Genomic DNA, 23,558 nt, shown 5'->3' on the forward strand with positions numbered 1-23,558 from the left:
ACGTTAGTTTCTTTTCTTTTTTTTTAATGTTTATTTTTTAGTTGTAGTTGACACAATACACTTATTTTATTTATTTATTTTTATGTGGTGCTGAGGATCAAATCCAGGGCCTTGCACAAGCTAGGTGAGTGCTCTACTCCTGAGCCACAACCCCAGCCCCAGTTTATTTTCTTATAAAAGAAATGCCTTCAGTGCTTATATACAATGGCACCTTAAAGGTTTATCTCCAACACTGTGTCATAGCAATTATTTTACATAACTCAATATTAACTCTATCTTCATGTTTTAGTAGAAAATATTGTCAATAATTAACATTAAACTTATAATAACAAGAGTAAAAAGTCTATGTACAAATTACTACTGGTTTATGGTTAATATTTCCATGAAAATGCACTGGGAAGACCTGAACCATAGACATTTTTATACTTTTATGATGCTTTTGTTGTTATTACATATTAATTTATATATTATGTAATTATATATTTTAAAATTACCTTTTTAAGTATTGTATCAACACATTTTCTCAATGGGTGGTTATACTTGATGCTTTCATTCACTTTACGAACCTCCTATAACAAGAACAAGAGGAATAAGAATATTTCCATTTCTAGAGGTGAGACATTTCAAGCTTACTAAAACTTTACAAGTTTAATTTCAACTCAAATTACTTAGCATTACACAGTTTTTTGTTTGTTTTGTTTTTTTACTGAATAAGAGTTCTTAAAAAGACATGCAAAAGTATAAGGCAACTGAATTGTATCCATTCACTCATTTTTTATTACTTTCTAGATTTATTCCCTTATCATTTGCTTACTTAATATACAAAGATGATTAAACATTATTTAAAATGTTCACAAAGGATCTGATAAACTGATCCTAAGAACAGGACTGTATTACTCCATCGTACTCATCAAGATGAATCATTTCATTTATCTAAAATACAGTGAAGAAACCAAAGAAAAAGACTATACATGTCACAAAGCACCTGATGTTTCCAATAGGAGAATGCTCCAGAGCAGCCACAATTGATTGATTCATCTCATACTTGTTTATTAAGATCACCCCATGTCAGCACTGTGGTGGCTATAAGGTGACCATAATACATACAGAATAGCAAGGTTGGAAGACATTGCATTGTCAATCTTTGACTCAAATTATAATGTAGTGGTAAGATAATTAAATAGGTAATTTAATGAAAAGCATAAAAAGAGTTAGGAAGAGGATTTTCTTTTTTTTCATAACCGTACTGGGAATTGAAATCCCAGGGTTGGTCTGCTACTGAGCTACATCCCTAGCCCTTTTATTTTTTAATTTTAAGACAGGGTCTTGCTGGCTTGAACTTGCTAGCCTTCTGACTCAGTTTCCTGAGTCACTAGGATTTTAGGCATATGTCACTGTGTCCAGGCAGATACACAAAAAATGAGAATACAGAAGAAATACAATTGATCCATAAATGTCTAAAAGATATTCAAGCTTACTAAAAACAATTATGAACTAGTAGTTCCTAAGAAATATTCAATAATATTCATGAAATAAAAACAAGAGTTGGAACCACTATTTCAGGCAGAAGAAACTCCATATCACAATCTGGAAGTTAAGAGGGAACTGAGCAGGATGTTAAAAAGAATACTGGTGGCTAGGATTGTGGCTCAGTGGTAAAATGCTTGTCTCACATGTGTGAGGCACTGGGTTCAATTCTCAGTACCACATATAAATAAATGAATAAAATAAAGGTCCATCAACAACTAAAAAAAATTAAAAAAAAAGAACATTGGGACTATAAGGCAGAGAAGGGCTTCAAGGGATAGAGAACTAGAGGCAGAAAAAGTTATGAAAAAATATTTAATTTATATGACAAAGAATCACCATCCTTAATATATGAATAGCTCTTATTACTAAATAGAAAAAATAAGAATACAGAAGAAATACAATTGGTTTATAATTGCAATTATAATGTTCAAGCTTACTATAAACAAATAATAATTTTTAAAAAAGAGCTTTCCTGCAGAATTAAAAAACTTGACATTATGTAGTGACATAAGAGTGTAAAGAAACAGGCCCTCCATATGCAGTAAAAAGTGATATAATCTATTTGGAGGGTTACCTGGCACTGTCCGTCAAAATTTAGTATATGCATACTCTAGGAATAATCTATACCAACAGACACTGCTCCTGTCAAGGAACTTAGCTTAATGAAGAAAGCAGACATTAGTCAAGTAGAAATGATGTGGAAACTGCTGTAAAACAAAAAAAAAAGTAAAATCCTCTGAGGGGGTATAATCTCTTGTAGGAGGCTTTCTGATACACTGATAAGTTAAAGTGAAATACAGGCTCAGGTTGTAGCTCAGAGGTAGAACTCTTCTTGGCTAGCACAGGCCATGGGTTTGACCCACAGTACCACAAATAAAATAAATAAAGTAAACTAAAATAAAGTTGCATATGATTTCAGTGTGGCTACTGAGGCCTAACTAGACAGCCGTACTTCATTTAAAATTAGATAAAACAAAATATGTAGAAGTTAGTCAATTAAAAGGAGGGGCAAGAATATTCCAAATAGAAGAACAAGGACAGCAAATACGAAGGTCTCCAGGTAGAAGTGAACAAATCATTTTAGACAGGAAAAAAACAAATAAACAAACAAACATAAAACCAGCATGACTACAGAGAAAAGAAGAGTAAAGTCCTGACTAGCACTTCACTAGGCCGAAGAAGAAAATCAAAGTGCTCCTAAAAGGCATTAATAACAATTTATTTTGAGGTAAATGTGTGAGGCCCAAATGCAAGAGTGACAAGAACAAACTTGAGTTTTTAAAATGTCCCCTTGAAACATTATTACATTTTAATTGTCTATTATTAAACTGCCTTAAAGTTTGTAATTGAGCACAATTTTATCCTACTTTGAAAAATGAACTACACAATCTGACTGTATATTCTATATAAAATATTTTACCTTTAAATTCCAAAGAGATGCATATTTTAAATATACCAAAGTAGTTTTGATAAAACTGCATTTGGGGATTATGTGGATATCTAAGAATCTTTTCCCTGCTTGGAAAGTATCATTGATTGGTTACTTATTACTTTCTTTTTTTGGAGGGGGGTGGTACTGGGGATTGAACTCAGGGGTGCTTGACCACTGAACCACATCCCTAGCCTTATTTTGTATTTTATTTAGAGATAGGGTCTCACTCAGTTGCTTAGAGCCTTGCTTTTGCTGAGGCTGGCTCTGAACTGGAGGTCCTCCTGCCTTAGCCTCCTGAACTGTTAGGATTATAGGCACGTGTCACCATGTCCAGCTTCCTTATTATTTTCAAAATACATTCTGGACTTTTCCATTTGGCATTCAAGGCCCAACTATGACTTTATCTTTTGAAGATAAACTCTATGTTCACTTTGATTTGGTTTAAAATATTCTGATATTTAACTGGAATGCTTTTAGCTATCAAAATTCTATTCATCCTTAAAGACCCAGGTCACACCAGGTCATACTATATCTCCTCTGATTACTATTCAGATAAGAAAGCTCTCCATATTAGAGCATTTTCTTTGTATCATTCACATCAGATTTACCATACATTATATGGGAGGATACAGTTTTCCACTCTAGACAGTTAATATTCTGTCAGTTCTACATAGCACTTCTTATGGCAGAAAGACAATAAGTACTTGTATATGGGCAAATGAAATCACATTCAAACCATTTTTTTTTTTACAGGTAAGGGAGAAGGCTTCTGCTATCTATGTGAAACAGCTGCTATTATAATCCATTAAGAAAAGAGGTGTTTCTTATTCATATGGAAATTTTTCTCTTATCTAAAATTTTTTAAATCCCCCCACTTTAAACCTCTGAATACTAAAGTAGCATTGAAGGCACCAATGTTTTTTTCTTCATTTTCCACACCTTATTTCTAAGTACTCCTACCTAATAACAACATCTATTTCATTCAGTATATTATCAAATATAAATTTTCAAATATCTCGAATTTTCCTTCAGTTTCAAATTTTCAGGTATATCAAAATGTAAACATAAAATTATTAAATGTAAATTATCTTCTTTGAAAAATGTGATAACATTCATCATAGACTTGAGGAAATATATTCAAATATTTAGATATTTATTCCCACTTTTTGAATCAACGTTTGCTTACAGTTCTTACATTTTATAGAGAATAAATGTGAAAAGTCAACATAAAATTTTCCACAGTATACTTTCATTTGTTCATTTATTCATTCACTTAAAAAATGGTTGCTGAGGGTCTAAGAGTCTGGGGAATAGAAAAAGCACTAGGGATTGAATTGTATCTTCTAACAATTCATATGTTAAAGCCCTAATCCCCAGTACCTCAGTATGTGGTCTTATTAGAAATAGGGTTGTTGCAGATAAAATTAGCTAAATTAAGACAAGGCCATACTGGAGTATAGTGGGCCCTAATCCCTCATAACTGGTATCTATAAAAAGGGGAACTTGAACACAGAGACACACAAGGAGAACACCATGTAAAGATGAAGGCAGAGATCTAAAATCCAAGGGATACCAAAGACTACAAGCAAGCCAGAAACTAGAAGGCAGGTGTGACGCAGATTTTCCTGACAGCCTTCAGAAAAAACCAAACTTGCCAATGTGTCGATCTTGACTTTCACCCTCTAGAACTGTGAGACAATAAATTTCTGTCATTTAAGCTACCTAGTTTGTAGTACTTTTGTTATTGCAGTCCTAGGATGCTAATACAGAAGGCTTCCCCGAAGAATTCTCATTTATGTTAAGACCTGAAAATGAAGCAAGAAATTAGTTGAAGAAGGTCAAGAATATTTCAAGAGTGTGGGAAAAGCATGCTTAAAGACAGAAAAGAGAGGTAATAAATGTAATGATTAAGAGATAGGGGTCATCCGATCAGATCAAATCCAGTCCACTATTTGTTCTTATACTGGAAGACATGAATGCTCATTCATTTATGTATTGTCTATGGCTGCTTTCATGCTACAAAGACAGTAGTTAAAACAGGAGACCATTTGGCACACACTGCCTAAAATATTTACCATCCGGCCTTTACAGAAAAAAGTGTGCTAGTCTTTATTATAGCACAAGCTAAAGTTAGAATTTCTGGTTCTACCACTTACTAGCTGTGTGATATATAGGAAAGTTATTTAACCTCTCTGTGCATAATTTTCATAAAATGGGAATTAAAAATAAACTCTGTTACAGCTATTGTTTTAATTAAATACAGTTGACCCTTGAAACTGCTCAGATCCACTTGTATGCAGATTTTTTATTTTTGGAGGTTTGTAACAATTAAAAAAACCCAGAGGGCTGGGATTGTGGCTCAGTGATAGAGTGCTCGCTTAGCATGGGCGGGACCCGGGTTTGATTCTCAGCACCACATAAAAATAAATAAATAAATAAATAAATAAATTCCCCCGCCTCCTTAAAAAAAGTAAATAAATAAAAACCCACAGATGAACCACATAGCCTAGAAATATTGTAAAAAATATTTTTTAAAGTTAGTTCTGTTATGAATGCATTAAATGTACATAGGATAGTCTATTATCATTTACTACCATAAAATATATACAAATTTATTCTAAAAAGTCAAAATTCATCCAAATGTACACACACTTACAGACCATACATAGCACCATTTGTAGTCATGAAAAACGTTAAAAATGTAAAGATACAGTATTAAGTCATAATTGCTTAAAATTAACTGTAGTATATATGACTGTAATACATTTCGTAACCACCTCTTGTTGCTGTTGAGGTGAGCTTAAGTGTTGTGAATATCCACTTAAAACCCTGTAGCCCTGTTCAGTTCCTCTTCTCAGTAAATTGCATATCTCAGTAAAAAAAGGTCTCTCATTGGTTCTAGTGTATATTTCACCATATATGACACACATATAAATTTGTGTTAATCAATTATTTATGTGATTAGTAAGAGTTTAGGTCAACAACAGGCTACTAGTAATTAAGGTTTTTTGTTTTGTTTTTTTTTTTTTTTAGTAGCAGGGATTGAACCAAGAGGTACTTAAATCACCGAGCCACATCCATAGCCTTTTTTATATTTTATTTAGAGACAGTGTCTCACTAAATTGCTTAGGGCCTCCCTAAGTTACCAAGGCTGGCTTTGAACTTGGGATCCTCCTGCCTTAGCCTCCCCAGCCACTGGGATTACAGGTGTGTACCACATGCATAGCAGTAGTTAAGTTTTTGAGGAGTCAAAAGTTATGTGGATTTTTTATTACATGGGATCAATGCCCTTAACCTCTTCCATTGTTCAGGGCTAATTGTATATTAATATATGTCAAGTATTTAGAAAGACTTAGGCAAACAGTAAGTCTAAAACTGTTTTCTTGAGGTTGTATTGATGTGCAGTTTTACTAGTGGTATATTCATATATGAACAGAGGAAAGTATGTCTGATTCATTCTACTGTCTTTCCTGTTTGTTATTATTATCATTATTAAGTTTAAGGAACCAAAGTTGAGTGTTACATAAATATTAAGTCTAAAGAATTGTTTACTGTTTCATTATTAGCAAGTCTGAGTAACCAAAGTGACCAGAGTAAGGAAGATGGGGGATTGGGATAAGGCTGGAGAGCTAAACATGGGCCAAATTAATTTTTTGTAGGCCATATTAGAACTTTAGGAGTTAATGCTAACTCCTTTTATGAATGAAAGGCTTTCTACATGAGGTTTTAAATTGGCAACTAACATCACCAAAGTGGCATGTTTTCTTCTGGGAGAAAAAAATGTCTACAATACCTCTTTTAAATTCATGACCAAGTTATTATTTAACACAGCAAATTTTTATAATTTGTTATATATTTTTGTGTACATTCCTAAAAGTAATGACTTTCAAATTATACTTTGAATAAGGTGAAGTTGGTTCAAGTAATTTGCATTTTACAAGTGAATACAATGAATTGCCTAATTAAGATTACAGATAAGGAACAAAACTTGCTGAAACAAACTTTCATGCAAATTATTCTCAGTTTCCCACATGGTGGGATTGCCTTTGGTTAAACTTTCAGGAACTAATGTCCTCTGATCACTATTTTCATTTCCACTATTTTAGAGTAACCATATAACTTATTGTCTAATCTGGGAAATTTCTGAGCATAAAAGAAGGCACTATTGAAAGTACCCCAATACAACAGGCATAGCCTTATACTACTGAACATAATTTCCCAGACATTTGTCAGAAGAAGATGACACCTCAAAAGATTGCTTGCTTTAGCATGTGTAAGGTCCTAGGTTTGATCTCTAGCACTAAATGAAATAAGAAGTTATTCTGATAGAGACATCATCAAATTTGCATTTTGAAGCCCATTCATGTGCTACCAACAATCAAAAATTTTGGTGACCAAAAGGAGTTACATAATACTTGTGAAAAGTTGCTTTTGTGAGATTTAAAAATGCTTACCTCCATAACATCTTCCAAATTCTCTTCTGCATCTGCTTTCTCTGTCATCAGTTTGGCTGCCTTGAAATAAGTTTTCATAAGTAGATAACCCCTTTTAGCTCCATTCCAATATGACCGAGGAATTTCCACCAAGCCATACCCCAACAACAACACAAGAAGAAACAGACCCCATGTATTGGCAGCAGCTATTCCAATTGTCTGAAGTTGGTTCCTGAGAAAGAGAATAATAAAGCTATAATAAATACATCTTCCTACAAAAATGCAAAGTAAAACTAACTAGTATTAAATGCTTTTTGAGAAAACTGTCCTAAAAGATGGAAAAATTATTTTTATATATATACCTTCAAATCCTGTTATTTTTTTCACTCACAGCAAATAAGTATATTTTAATGGAAAGATAAAACAACTATAAAAATGGACTTTAACATAAGAAATACTGTTTCAATTATAATCAAAATTAGAACCCACGATAATTCATGGCAAAAAAAAATGTGTACATATTTTCGCAAACAAACATACTTTTCACCAGGTACTTTCTTATTTAATACTACCCAAGAGAAGGCTGAAAAAATTTCAAATTAACTTGTGTCAAAGCCAATCTACACAAATCCCAGGAACATAACAGTGACACTTATCACTACTACTCTATTCCTAAATTTTCAGACCTGGCTTTTTGCATACATTACCCATCATAAAAACAAAATAGATTTCAATTTCATTGAAATATCTAAATCTAAAATACCTTTAAGGACAAATATGCTCTTAAACTACAATTAAAACAAAAGATACAAATATTTACAAGTTCTGGTGAGGAAAAAAAAACCAGCTATTTGTTCATTTATAAAATTTGAAGTCCTATCGAAAAATAATGTTATTAGGTGGGCACAGTGATTCATGCTGTAGTCCCAGAGACTTGGGAGGCTGAAACAAATGGATCACAAGTTCAAGGCCAGCTCAGAAAATTAGTGAAGCCCTAAGCAACTTAGTAAGACCCTGTCTCAAAATGAAAACTAAAATGTTCTGGGGATATAATTCAGTATTAAAGCACCTCTGGATTCAATCCACAGTACCAAAAAATAAAAACAATGTTATTACTTTTAATATATAGCTATTAGTCAAAGCATTAATCTACCACTTACTGGTTACATTTAAAGATGCTATTCCACATTTTCTTTCTTAGTAATAGAGATTATTCAAATATTCTTTGGGGGGAAATTAATAAAAAAAATTTTTGGAATATTTCTTGAGAAATGACCTGTATATATGAGATAAAAATTGATTTTTAAAAGTGCAAACATTCACAGAACGTTAAGAACACTACTTTTCTTACCATTCTAAATGTAAACGTGGGTTTACAGCTACATAAATTAAAAATGCTCCAAAAATCAGCAAATAGGTGCCATAATAGATTGCATTCTCAATCAGTGCAGTTTTTATTTTTCCAGTGATAGAAAACCCTCCAGATCTTGCATATGACTGCATGAAAGGTAAGAGAATCCTAGATGGGGGGAAAAATATAATAAAAAACAAAACAATTATATATCGATATAATTTCAAAACACAATACATAAATCTCAAATTTAATATGCAATTCTCAGTAATAAATACAGTTATGAGTATTACATGTTAATACTGAATAAACATTATTAGGTGACTGTTTATTTTTGTAATATTAAACTTGACAGAAAGCAAATGCCCTAAGGCAAGAAAGAGCACTTCCTAGGAGAAAAGGAGGCCACAATGACCAGCAAAAAATACAAAAGTGTTAAATGACTTCAGATGAGTCTAAAAACAGACCTTTAAAGCCTTTATGCAGAGTTTGGACTCTACCCAAAGAATGAGAAACATTTTCTTTAATAGTAAGAAAGGTATGATCAAATTTAAATTTTCTATGACTTCACCAAGGACAATGGATGGAGAGGAAACAAAACCAGAACTAACTGGGAGTGGCAAGGGTAGAAGTAATAAGAAGCAGAAGAGGAAAAGACTGGTTGTCAACCTACTGATTCTAAAGTACCTAAAGATATCCAAGGGAGACTTCAAGAGGAGGAAGTAGTTGGCTATCCAACTTTAGAGTTCAGAAGAGAGTACTTAGAAATGTCAACTTTTAAGGAAGAAGTAAAGAAAAAGGGGAAGAAATCAGAGGAGACTGAGATAGAACAATAGAGGGTCAAGGAAAAAATTCAAGGAGCAAGTTAAACAAAAACCAGAGAAGGAAGTATTTGAAAGTGGAAACATAAAACAATAGAATAAAATGCTGCCAAGAGGTCCAGTAAACTGATGACCTCTATGTGTGAGTGGAGGCTTGGGTGTAAAAAAATGGGTACACGGGTTGAGGAATAACTAAATAATGAATAAATGGAGATGTCAAATGATAGTTCATTTAAGAAGTTTGGCTAAGTAAGATAAACCATGGTATGTACATAAAATGAAATATTTTATAGAAATTAAAAAGAACAGAACACTAATACATACAATGTAATGTAGATGAATCTTCCAAATATGTAAGCAAAAAAGAAATGCAAAAATATCCATACCATACAACTAATGTTTATAAGGTTCACAAACAGGCAAAGCTAATCTATGGTGATGCAAGACAGAATAATGGTTATGGGGCTGGGGTTGTGGCTCAGTGGCAGGGCACTTGCCTAGCATGTGTGAGGCACTGGATTTGATTCTCAGCACTATATATATATATATATATATATATATATATATATATTTTTTTTTTTTTTTTTTTTAAGAATCGTGGTGACCTCTATGGTTAGTGGATGACTGGGGTAACATGAGAGAGGCATCTTGGGGCATTGTTCATGTCCTGAATCACCATTATCTGAGTGTTGGTGTATAGATGCATTCATTTTGAAAAAAAGTCAAACTAAACAGAATATGCATTTTTTTCAGTATAAGTTTACACTTAAATTTTTTAAAAAGTCTCCAAAAATTTTAGTCATGATAAGATCAACAAGGTGGAGACTGGAAAGGGATTCGAGGTGAAAGACTTTTTGCTTGTTGTGCCAAAACTGGAAATTATAAATAGGTAACAAGAGGTGAATGGGGTGAGTCCACAATTTAACGAGAGGGGTTAGCTTAACAAGAATGACTCTTCTGTCCTTGAAAGAAAGTTTGTTAGTGAGAAGCTAAAAGAACTGCCATCTGATGACTTCTATTTTCACTGTGAGGTTGACAGAAAGTAAAGTCCTATGCTAAGAGTAAGTGTGACTTTTAGGGAATGAGTAGAAGACAGCAACTAAGAGGACAGAAGTTTGGAGTGACTGGAAATATTTGATGTACAGAATAGGCAAACAGATTAATGAAGCAAAGAAGGAAATTCTGGTAACACTGAGGGCCCAGCTGGTTAACAAGCATGAATTTATTGGGGCACTACTCTATTCTGCTATGCAATTTGTCTTTTGTAATGTTCACCACCTCCCATTTGAGTTTGGTTGCCTCCAGAATATCTTGAGATATTCAGTAGGGAGTGAGTTTGAGATTAGTGCATAGCAGAAGGACAAAGTTATAATGGGGAGAAAGCAAGATTCTGGATACATGAAACCATGGCTACAATTCAAAGCCATGAAGGAAGAGTCAGATAAGATGACCAAACATAAAATTTTAGGGAAGACTAATATGAAGGAAATTCCCCTGAAGAAAATTCAGAGGGTTGGGATAAAGAGACAGAAAGTCAGAGAATAATGATGACCTTAGCAAGAGTAGTTTCATGTAATAATGGGTTAGAAGAAGACTAGATTGAGGGTCACAAGAGAAGGCAATAACTGCAGGGAAACAGTGAAATAGAAAAAAGGAAAACTTTTTTCTATTCTCTATATTTTTGGTCTGTTTCCCTTTTCTTCTTTTTTGTTTCATTTTTTTTTTTTAAGATAAAAGAGACATGAGCTGGCAGAAAGAAGATACAGAGTTAAGAGAAACAATATGTAACATATGAATAAATTGCAAAATATGAGGGTTCACTGAGAAATAATCACATTTTTTGGTTTACTTTGGCCAAATTTTTAAAAATTTTGTCCATCACTGTCACTTACCATGTTAAAAATTGTGATGTCCAATATACTACCCTCCAGAAAATTGGCATGATTCCATCAGGAATGTAACTCCATGGCTTAAAACATGGATGTTGGCTGTTTAATAACAATTTAAAGCCAATTAATCACAAACAATTTTAAGTTAAATGAATTATATAAATAATTTGTGTGTGGCAAAGTTCATTTACATCAGGTTAATAATTACTGATTTTCATAAAATTTCAGGAAAAAAACTTAAAATTCAAAGCTGTCAAACAGAAAAAATGTACATGATACAAAACAGTTTGTTCTAAAAAGGAATGATTATAGTTTTCAACTTGCATTGTATTTTTTTAATATCTTTATTTTTTATTTATTTTATTTTTATGTGGTGCTGGGAATCAAACGCAGGGCCTCACACGTGCGATGCAAGCGCTCTACCACTGAACTACAACCCCAGCCCCACTGCAGTGTATTTTTAATCATTGGGTAAAAAACTCATCCCAGTTGTAGGGTTGGTTATGTTTTGTTTTGCTATTACTATCTAGCAGAAGGGGTCGGGCAAGAGAAGTCATTAGGTGATTAATTCCTGGAAATTGGAATGTAAATTATATTAGTCACACCGGCATAGCTCCTGTGGACATGCACACAAGCATCTGCTTGAATTTTCTGATGATGAGTCTCTGACCATAGATTCTTCCACTTAATAATCTTCCTAGAGTGTGAGAATATCCTTTAGTCTAAAGACTTTTAATGCTATAATTGCTTCTGGTCTATATCTAGTTTTTCATGGTTCATCAAAGAGAAAAAGCATATACACTTTAAATTCACTTTTATTCAAGTTAGAATATTTTATAAAAGCTGCAAAAAAACCACACAAATACTAAAACACTGGTAAAAGTCTTATATCAACATAGACTCATTTTTTTTACTTGGAAATATAATATGAATTCAATATAACCTTTTGACAATTTAAATTTTATTCATTCTTACTGCGAAAGTATGATGTTTTAACAGGATATGAAATATGAAAGGAGTATCTTACATAGAGAATAACCCCCTTGTTCTTTATAACAACTTTGTAAATTAGGCAAAAGAGAAAATGCATACTCTTTTATTTATTTAGTAATGGTGCCAAAATCTAAGAAAGTCTAGGCTCTATTTTTTTAAATATTTTTTTAATTGTAATGGACCCGATAGTTTTGTTTTAATGTGGTACTGAGGATCAAACCCAGTGCTTCCCACATGCCAGGTGAGCACTCTACAACTGAGCCATAACCCCAGCCGCTCCATTTTTTGGATATGAGACAGACTAAGAGGAAAAAGGTTTTGGAAGGTACACATTTAATAAGAGGAAGAACCAGAGCAAACAATTAGTTTTTTTTTCTTAAGCTCTCACTATCATCTACTGAAAGGCCCTGTGTAACAATAAAGTTTAGATTTAAGTATTTATTTATTTATTTATTTATTTTTTACTTGAAAGCAAGTTTATTCTTAGTTACTACTGGGTTCATAAACATAATTTTTTTTATTTTTTATTGTTGGTTGTTCAAAACATTACAAATTTCTTGATATATCATATTTCACACTTTGATTCAAGTGGGTTATGAACTCCCATTTTTACCCCATATACAGATTGCAGAATTACATCAGTTACACATCCATTGATTTACATATTGCCATACTAGTGTCTGTTGTGTTCTGCTGCCTTTCCTATCCTCTACTATCCCCCCTCCCCTCCCCTCCCCTCCCCTCCCCTCCCCTCCCCTCCCCTCTTCTCTCTCTACCCCCTCTACTGTCATTCATTTCTCCCCCTTGTATTATTTTTCCCTTTCCCCTCACTTCCTCTTGTATGTACTTTTGTATAACCCTGAGGGTCTCCTTCCATTTCCATGCAATTTCCCCTTCTCTCTCCCTTTCCCTCCCACCTCTCATCCCTGTTTAATGTTAATCTTCTTCTCCTGCTCTTCGTCCCTACTCAGTTCTTAGTTACTCTCCTTATATCAAAGAAGACATTTGGCATTTGTTTTTTTTAGGGATTGGCTAGCTTCACTTAGCATAAATCTGATAGAAGAAAAAGCTGGCTCCCATCTACATATTGTGGGGTCGGGCTCCAAATTCCTTAATAGGACACCCATAGCACAAGAGTTAATAACAAGAATCAACAAATGGGACTTACTTAAACTAAAAAGTTTTTTCTCAGCAAGAGAAACAATAAGAGAGGTAAATAGGGAGCCTACACTCTGGGAACAAATCTTTACTCCTCACACTTCAGATAGAGCCCTAATATCCAGAGTATACAAAGAACTCAAAAAATTAGACAATAAAACAACAAACAACCCAATCAACAAATGGGCCAAGGACCTGAACAGACACTTCTCAGAGGAGGACATACAGTCAATCAACAAGTACATGAAAAAATGCTCACCATCTCTAGCTGTCAGAGAAATGCAAATCAAAACCACCCTAAGATACCATCTCACTCCAGTAAGATTGGCAGCCATTATGAAGTCAAACAACAACAAGTGCTGGTGAGGATGTGGGGAAAAGGGTACACTTGTACATTGCTGGTGGGACTGCAGATTGGTGCAGCCAATTTGGAAAGCAGTATGGAGATTTCTTGGAAAGCTGGGAATGGAGCCACCATTTGACCCAGCTATTCCCCTTCTCGGTCTATTCCCTAAAGACCTAAAAAGAGCATGCTACAGGGACACTGCTACATCGATGTTCACAGCAGCACAATTCACAATAGCAAGACTGTGGAACCAACCTAGATGCCCTTCAATAGACGAATGGATAAAAAAAATGTGGCATTTATACACAATGGAGTATTACTCTGCATTAAAAAATGACAAAAATCATAGAATTTGCAGGGAAATGGATGGCATTAGAGCAGATTATGCTAAGTGAAGCTAGATTTAAGTATTTAAAGCTCAGATTTAAATATTTAAAGTTTAGAATACCACATAATAAAATAACTACTAGCAAAGAATGAAAATGGGAAGATCAGTAGAAAATAACTTTTCTAAATACTCAATCTGGATGATAAAAACTGCTAATTTTTAAGCAATTTTCTCTACAATAGTTACATTAAAAAAAAAAAAAAAAGAAAATGAAATACATACCTTGGAACTGGGGTAACAATTGCTGTACTGTTATTTTCAGGAGGGCTGGAATTTGCAGCAGCATGCCTGCACCGGTTGTATATTGTCTAAAGCAATGAATACATGGTTTAAACAATGAGAATCAAAAAGTTACCAAGTACTCAAGGGATATTAGAGTTGGTAAATCTGCCTACCAAAACTTACCTTCCTGGCTATGCTGTTTAACAATCAAATTCCTAAAATAACATTTAAATTCTAAATATAAGTATAACCTTATACAGTTCAGCTGTCTTAAAAATAATATATCTCAAACAAACTGCACAATTACAGTTGCTTTCTAAATTGCGAAAATTTGTTTCGCATCTTACCGTACTAACATCCAGAGGCAGTATGAAGACGATAAGAAAGCAGAGATACCAAGCAAGCAGTGTTCCAACAATTACAAGTCTATGCTGTTTCTTAAAGTCTCCGTATCGATGAAGTAGGAATAATGCCAGAAAAAAGACAAAAACAATCTCGAGTCCCAAAGCTGCACCACTCATTATTGAATGTTCACTCTGATGAACCAAAGTTATTCATGTATGCTTCTGAACCATATCTATTCACTGAAAAAAATAAAAAATAAAATGTAGCATTAAAACTGGAAGTGACCATTTGGAAATGTTCTAAATATTTACTAACATATTCATAGCCTCTTTGGAAAACTGTCATGCTTTACATTGGACTATGAATAAGATGAAGAGGATAATTCCTAACATTAAGTCCTATATCTTACTTTTCAAAGCACATCTTAAAAATTTCATATACAGTTGGGCACAGTGGTGCACACCTGTAATCCTAGGGACTCTGGAGGCTAAGGCAAGAGGATCTCAAGTGTGAGGCCAGCCTTAGCAATTTAGTGAGACTATCTCAAAATAAAAAATAAAAAGGGCTGGTTGTGGAACTCAATGGTAAAGCACCTCTGGGTTCAATCCCCAGTACTTAAAAAAAAAAAAAAAAATTCACATACATTGTATCTTCATAAAAAAATTTATCTGACAAACGTCACACAAGTTCTTAAAATATTACAAATTAAGAAATTCTCTTTTTATATATTTTTTAGTTGTCAATGGACTATTTATTTATTTATTCATTTATTTATGTGTGGTGCAGAGTTTTGATATAGTGTCATTTGGGAGTTTGTGTCTTAAGTATTGACAGAATATTTTAAACAAACATGCTATCCTAGGAAATTAGGATCCTAGGAAATGGAAATTTAGTAAAATAACGTTTTATTTCTTTCTTTTTTCTTTTTTTTTTTTGCAGCAGTTTTATACACTCTTTGGGGAAGGCAGGGACTTTACATACATCATAGCATCTCTTAGCAAATCATCACAGACCCCGGGAAAATCATAAAACAACTCTAAAACATGATTAGCACATTCACTGGCAGGAACGAGTTGGGTAGGAGTTAGTACAAGAGGTGGAATTCGTTTTCAAATAAAGTTTTCTAAGATGATTCATAGCCCATAATTTAATATTTTCTAAGACAGGAAGGAAGAGAGAGGAACTAATGGGAAGAAACCTTTCCTTTGTTTAAAACATTAGTTTCCTTTTTTTTTTTTTGCTAATATTTTCTAACAATTCAACTTCAAGAACTTGAAATTTATTTATTTACTGTTTTACAATATTATTTGCCATTTATCTATGTAAACCTTATTTTCTTTAGAGAAAGCCATTTTACCTATTTTATGTGCAAAAAATCATCAATGCCACTGAATAAAATCATACATTTGAAAATATTTTAAAATGTATGATAAATATTGATTATACAGATGTCAGCAAGACTTATTCAATATCTCTCCACTCCTAAATAATTTACCTTTACTAACTGAAGGCAGTTAAATCAATGTTAGGCATATTTGCTTGTCTATGGATGATTACTGATATTTTAACATTGAGAATAAATATCATAATGCCACCCAACAAAATAAAAATAAAGCAGAATTGATAATATAATTCAAGTGTACAAACCTCTCCAGCCAAAACTAGTTATAAGAAGAGTAAAAGTTTGATTACTTTAATGGACTAAATTAACTCTACATGAAATATCACAAAAATCACATTTTAAACTATTTTCTTCACTATTTATTTATGTTGTTGAAGTGACTTCTTTCCATTCATCTACAAATTTAAAACACTAATATTTTCAGTTTTCCTAAATGTATAAAGTTGAACCCCTTTCATTGTTCTCTATCCCCTTATCTTGTGACATTTTCCCAGTATGCACTTATATCTACCTGATACATGTTCTTTGTATACATTGTCTCCCTTTATTTTTCCTTCCCTAGATTCCAAGACAGTAGCACTTAACTATTTTATCCATACCATATCCTAAGTATCTGGAGTTGTGTTTGGCATATAGTAGGTATTCAAGAAATATCTGTTGAAGGAATAAAAGAATGAATTAAAAAAATTACTGTATACTTTAGTATTTACACAATTTTTTTCTATTTCTGCTCATTTCAAAGGCAATCTTTTTAAAGCAAGAATAGATTAAATATTTTACTGAAAGCTCAAGGTAGAATACACTCATGAAAACTGTTAACCATCTTCAAGATCCAGCTTTAAAAAAAAATCATTTGGTGTGAAATTATTGTTTAAGTGCAACATATTTATTGTGTGAAAATCCCTTAGTTTGTCTGAGGTATTTATTTACCTGAAATTGTCCAATGCAAAGAATATGATAATCAAATCATAGGGAAAAAGACTGAATATTATAGATTATGAAAAAAATGCTAAATGATAGCATCTTACTGAAAATCACCCTAATATTAACTGAAAAACTAAATACATGCAATTTTACATAATATGCATAAAAACAATAAGACAACAATGACATAGGAAAAACATGGGCATAAACAAAAAACAAAATCATAGTTATAACTTGCCACTATTACTTTTTTTTACTATCACTCAATTTCTCAGTCTGATTCACAGTACTTTAAAATGATGTAGACAAATAGAATTATGGATCCTTTATTCTAGTACTAAAGAAATTATTTTGTTATATTACTTCTTATATTCAGTGTATTAATCTCCTATCACTGCTGTAATAAAGTATTACAAACTTAGTAACTTATAAAAACACCAATTTCTTATTCATAGTTTCTGTGGGTCATAAGTTCAAGCACGACACGGCTCAGCTGAGTTCTATGCTTAGGTGTCAGTAGGTTTGCATTCCTCTCTGGAGAAGAATCCATTTCTAAGCTTATTCAGGCTGTTGGTAAATTCAGTTATTTATGGTTATAGAACAGAGATCCCTCTTTCCTTATAAGCTGCCAGTTAGCATTTGTCCTTAGCCAAGAGGACTCTTCCCAGCCTTTGCATGTAGCCCTGTATATGATTTTTTAAAATTATATACATTTAAGGTGTACCACATGATGTTTTGTCAATATACCATAATTAAACTAATTAATATATCCATTTCTTTACATAGTTACCTTTTTCCTTGTCTTCTTTTTTTTCCTTTTGGTGGTCATGTATATCTTAGAGCAATGGCTTGTCAAGTCATTCTCAAAAAGTGATGTCCTCTTTTGCCCTAAGCTGGGAGAGGTTCGCCTTTCAGGGCTCATTTGATAACACTGGATCCATCTGAATAATCTAACTATATTTAATGGTTCCAGAGATTAGGAAATAGACATCACTGTGCGTCTATTATTGTGTTTACCACATTATCTATTTTTCTTCTTTTAATATTTATTTTTTAGTTGTACACAATACCTTTATTTTGTTTATTTGTTTTTATGTGGTGCTGAGGATCAAACCCAGGGCCTCACACCTGCTAGGCGAGAGCTCTACCGCTGAGCCACAACCCCAGCTCTTCTTTTGCCTTTTTATGACATAGGTGAGGCCTACTGGTCCCATGAAATTGGAGATAAAAACTGGAGTTTCCCTAACTTGAGATGAGAATATAATAGTTTTAAAGTCCATATCTTTGAACTTATATCTAAATTCAAGTGAGGAATTTTTATAGCACAAAATGATAATACTTTCTGGGGTTCCTTATGAATTCCTATATGTTAACTAAAACAATTTTCTATTGAAAGATAGGGGCATCTTATTCTCCATGTGATTTAGTTATTTGACATTAAATATAATTTCTTGAAAATTTTCAATTAAAGTATAATTTAATAATAAAGATTAGAAAACTCAAGCCTAGATTTAAAAAACCAAAACCTCATTGCTAGAGGGGATAACAACTTGACAATATGTATCGAAAACCTTTTGAAAAGTACATATCCTTTGTCCTAGCAATTCCTTTTCAGATAAATTATTCTCAAAAAAAAGATAAAAAAAGATTTATCTTCCATGTCATTTTTCATTACAGCATTAAATATAAAAACAGGCCAACTTAACTATTTGTACTAAATAGTCCATCACCATTGGCCACAGATTTTTTGAGAAAAACAGTCATGGGTTTTAGAACTTATTATCCTGATGCTCTGACCATGACTGACAGGAGCAGGGACCCATGCTTAGTCAAGGGTTACCTAACTATGCAGAGAATGACTAAAGAGAGCACGAGAGTCCCCCACTTAGAAAAAAGAAGAGATCCAGAGAGACACATTAAGAGATATAAAAAGTGATAGAAGTAGGGAGTATACACAAGAAACACACACATATGCATGGACAAACACACACCAAAATGCTGACAGCAGTTGTAACCGTGTAGTAAAGAGATGATTTCTAATTTCTTCTTTGTGCTTTCTTGGATCCATGTATGTTACTTTAGTTTTAAAAAATGGAACTATATTATTTTATAATTTTAAATTTATTTAAAAATCAATGTAGTAATATGAAGGTAAAATACACAGAGAATGAAATTTTTTGCAGGGTGTTAAGTATCTAACATTACAACTCTTTTAAAATATAAATGTTTTCTTATACCTTAGCAAACCTGGGTTTGAAATTCCAACTCTATTTAGTACTTGTATAACTTTATGCAACTTATGCTGCAAAATGAGGATAATCACCTCACACAGGTTGCTATGAGGATCAAATGATATATAAAAGTAAAACACCATGAAGGAGTTCCAGGCATTAGAATAGGTACTAAATAAATGCTAGCTACTAAACTTTGTTGCTTTTGTATGAAGGGCATTTACGAGATTAGTTGCCTCAATGATCTAAAAGAGTAGTTTTACCCTAAAAGGTTTACTCTCAGTTCCCTCAAAAAAAAAAAAAAAAAAAAGTACAAAATAGAGGCCAGGTGCACTATTGCAGGCCTATAATCCCAGTAGTTTGGGAGGTTGAAGCAGGAGGATTTCAAGTTCAAAGCTAGCCTCAGCAACTTAGTGAGGCCCTAAGCAACTTAAAAAAAAATATTTTTTAAAAGGAATAGGGAGCTCAATTCACAATAGCTAAGCTATGGAACCAACTTAGGTGCCCTTCAACAGATAAATAAAGAAAAAGCCAAATGTTCTCTCTGACATGCAGATGCTGAAACACAAAAAGGGAGGAGAAGGGAAGTACAGAAGTTCATTAGATTAGACAAAGGGGAGGGAAGGAAAGGCAAGAAGGATGGGAAGGAGAAAGACAGTAGAATGAATCAGACATAACTTTCCTATGTTCATATATGAATACAAGTCCAGTGTAACTCCACATTATGTATAATCACAAGAATGGGAAGGTATACTCTATGCATGTATAATATGTCAAAATACATTCTATGGTCATATAACTAAAGAGAACAAATAATTTTTTAAAAATCATATTGCAGATAGTATCAATGTTATTCTCCTCCTTTTGTTAAAATACAACCAAAATTATAATAAAGATTATCTGTGGGTGATGGGAAAAAAAGAGGGCTGAAGATGTGACTTAGTGGTGAAGCGTAACTGGGTTCGATTCCCAGTTCCAAAAACAAAAACAAAAATAAACTTAAATAAACCTATGAAATGGTAAGTAACTTTTTATTTTTCAGTCTGGGTTCTCCCATATTCCTATAGAACAAGATATGAGCCTGGCTCCTGTCGTTTTTCTCAACAAATTAGGATTATCTCTTTTGGTCAGCAGGATAGACTAAACAGCCTTTTCATCTGTTTGTTAAGAGACAGAACACATCTCAAGAGTTGTGTGGAGAAGGTGTGCCTGACTCATCAATGCTACATAGAAAGAAAATCTCATTCTCCTAGGCACACAATCAAAAAAGAAGTGGACAATTATAAATCATTTGCTAAATGGTAACCACATGCAGCTTTGCAAAAATTTTAAGGGCAAAAAGGAGAAATAGGTCTTTGATGACCACAGTAGTTGATTAACATTCTAACATCAACGCAACAAGTAGTTTTACTTAAAAATGCCAATTCACTCATTCTGTCAAATTTTAGTCTCTGACAAGCAGGCAGATCATACCTTCGAAACATCAGTTCCAAAAGCCTAAATCAATAAAATCTAATTCAAGCTTTTTCCAATCATCAAGATATTATTTAATATTACTTTCAAATGCTTTTATTATAGTTTAACAATCAGCTTGCTAATGTTACTTAGAGTACTAGTTCCTTACCCTTTTATGGTTGATAATGATTCTTTAGGCTAATTATACTCCAAATGGAAGATTTAAAGGTTAAGATAATTTTAGAATTTCAAGAACCCCAGTGTTTAAAATGAGAAAGAATTAATAGCAATTGATGAGAATGTAAACAAAAAAATGACAAAATTTTTGTCAAAATCAAAGATTTTACAGGGATGCTCTCTTTCACCACTTCTATTTAACATAGTTCTTGAAACACTAGTCAGAGTTATTAAAAGGATGAAAGAAAATTAAAGGATATGGATAGGAAAAGAAGATCTCAAATTTATCACTATTTGCTGATGATATGATTCTATACCTAGAAGACCCCAAAAATTTCACCAGAATACTTCTAGATCTAATACATGAATTCAGCAAAGTAGCAGGATATAAAATCAACACTCATACATCAAAGGCATTTCTGTACATCGGTGACAAAGCCTCAGAAAGAGAAACTAGAAAAACTACCCGATTTTAAGAACCTCAAAAAAAAAATTGGGAATCAACTTAATGAAAGACGTGAAAGACTTCTACAATGAAAACTAAAGGATGCTGGAGAAAGAAATTAAAGAAGACCTTAGAAGATGGAAAGATCTACCTTGTTCTTAAATAGGCAGAATTAATATTGTCAAAATGATCATACTACCAAAAGCACAATATAGATTTAATGCAATTCCAATCAAATTCCAAATGACATTCCTCACAGAAAAAGAAAAGGCAGTCATGAAATTCATCTGGAAAGATAAGAGACCCAAAATACTAAAGCAATCCTCAGCAAGAAGAGTGAAGCAGGTGGCATCACCAGACTTTTCAGAGCTATAGTAACAAAAACAGCATGGTATTGGCAACAAAACAGACTTGTAGGCCAATGGTACAGAATAGAGGACACAGAAACAAACCCATATAAATACAGTTATCTTATATTAGACAAAGGCACCGAAAATACATATTAGAGAAAAGATAGCCTCTCCAACAAATGGTGCTAGGAAAACTGGAAATCCATATGCAACAAAATAAAATTAAGCCCCTATCCCTCACCATACACAAAACTCAATTCAAAGTGGATCAAGGACAGAGGAATTAAACCAGAGTCCTTGCACCTAATAGAAGAAAAAGTAGGCCCAAATCTCCATCATGTGGGATTAGGCTCCAACTTCCTTAATAAGACTCCTATCTGGATAGGATGTGGGAAAAAAGGTACAATCATATATTGCTGGTGGGACTGCAAATCGGTGCGACCACTTTGGAAAGCAGTATGGAGATTCCTCAGGAAACCTGGAATGGAACCACCATTTGACCCAGCTACCCCGCTCTTCGGTCTATACCCAAAGGACTTTAAATCAACCACACCAATGTTTATAGCAGCTGAATTCACAATAGTTAAAGTATGGAACCGACCTAGATGTCCATCAATAGACGAATGGATAAAGAAACTGTGGTATATATATACACAAAGGAATAAACTGTGGTATATATACACAAAGGACTACTACTCAGCATTAAAAGAGAATAAAATTATGGCATTTGCAGTTAATGGGTGAAGCTTGAGAATATTATGCTAAGCAAAGTAAGCCAATCCCAAAAAGCTAAAGGCCAAGTGTTTTCTCTGATTAATAGATGTTGATCTATGATGGAGGAGGGACCATAAAAAGAATGAAAGAACTTTAGATTGGGCAAAGGAGACAGTGCGAAGGGATTATGAGGATAGGAAAGATGGTGGAATGAAATGAGACATCATTACCCCAGGTACAGATATAATTGCACAAATGGTGCATTACTACACCAGGTACAACCAAAGAATTGAAATGTTGCACTCCATCTTTGTACAGTGAATTGAAATGCATTCTGATGTCTAAATGCATCTGTCTACTTGTATAACTAAGTAGAACAAATTTTAAAAAATTTAAAGCCAAAAAAAGAAGAAAACACAAAGGCTTCTATAGCACAAGAATTAAAATCAAGAATCAATAAATGGGATGGATTCAGACTAAAAAGCTTCTTCTCAACAAAATAAAAAATTAATGAAGTGAATAGAGAGCCTACAGAATGGGAGCAAATTTTTACCACATGCACATCAGATAGAGCACTAATCTCTAGGATATATAAAGAAGTCAAAAATCTTAACACCCCAAATAACCCAAGCAATAAATGGACCAAGGAACAGAACAGACACTTCTCAGAAGATGTTATACAATCAATTAACAAATATATGAAAAAAGATGTTCAACATCTCTAGCAATTAGAGAAATGCAAATCAAAACTACTTTAAGATTTCATCTCACTCAAGTCAGAATGGCAGCTATTATGCATACAAACAACAAGAAGTGTTGGCCAGGATGTGGGGGAAAAGGTACAGTCATATTGCTGTTAGGACTGCAAATTGGTACAGCCAATATGGAAAGCAGTATGGAGATTCCTTGGAAAACTGGGAATGGAACCACCATTTGACCCAACTATCCCTCT

General features: G+C 33.2%; 1 protein-coding gene across 2 annotated transcripts in view; it reads right to left on the bottom strand.

The window, feature by feature from the left end:
• Window positions 1-23,558, bottom strand: part of Lmbrd2 (LMBR1 domain containing 2) — a 51,016-nt gene that overhangs the window by 23,232 nt on the left and 4,226 nt on the right. Inside the window, exons 2-7 of one of the 2 annotated variants that reach the window (XM_071612662.1) lie at window positions 14,911-15,147; window positions 14,564-14,649; window positions 11,460-11,555; window positions 8,747-8,914; window positions 7,417-7,627; window positions 495-569 (exon numbers count right to left, since the gene is read on the bottom strand). In XM_071612662.1, the coding sequence (XP_071468763.1) occupies window positions 495-569; window positions 7,417-7,627; window positions 8,747-8,914; window positions 11,460-11,555; window positions 14,564-14,649; window positions 14,911-15,084 (810 nt within the window). In that variant the 5' untranslated portion in view covers window positions 15,085-15,147. The remainder of the gene's footprint in view (window positions 1-494; window positions 570-7,416; window positions 7,628-8,746; window positions 8,915-11,459; window positions 11,556-14,563; window positions 14,650-14,910; window positions 15,148-23,558) is intronic. The other variant, XM_071612663.1, reaches the window with a different exon arrangement.

The sequence above is a fragment of the Marmota flaviventris genome, chromosome 5 (genome assembly GCF_047511675.1).
Source record: "Marmota flaviventris isolate mMarFla1 chromosome 5, mMarFla1.hap1, whole genome shotgun sequence".
Taxonomy (NCBI): domain Eukaryota; kingdom Metazoa; phylum Chordata; class Mammalia; order Rodentia; family Sciuridae; genus Marmota; species Marmota flaviventris.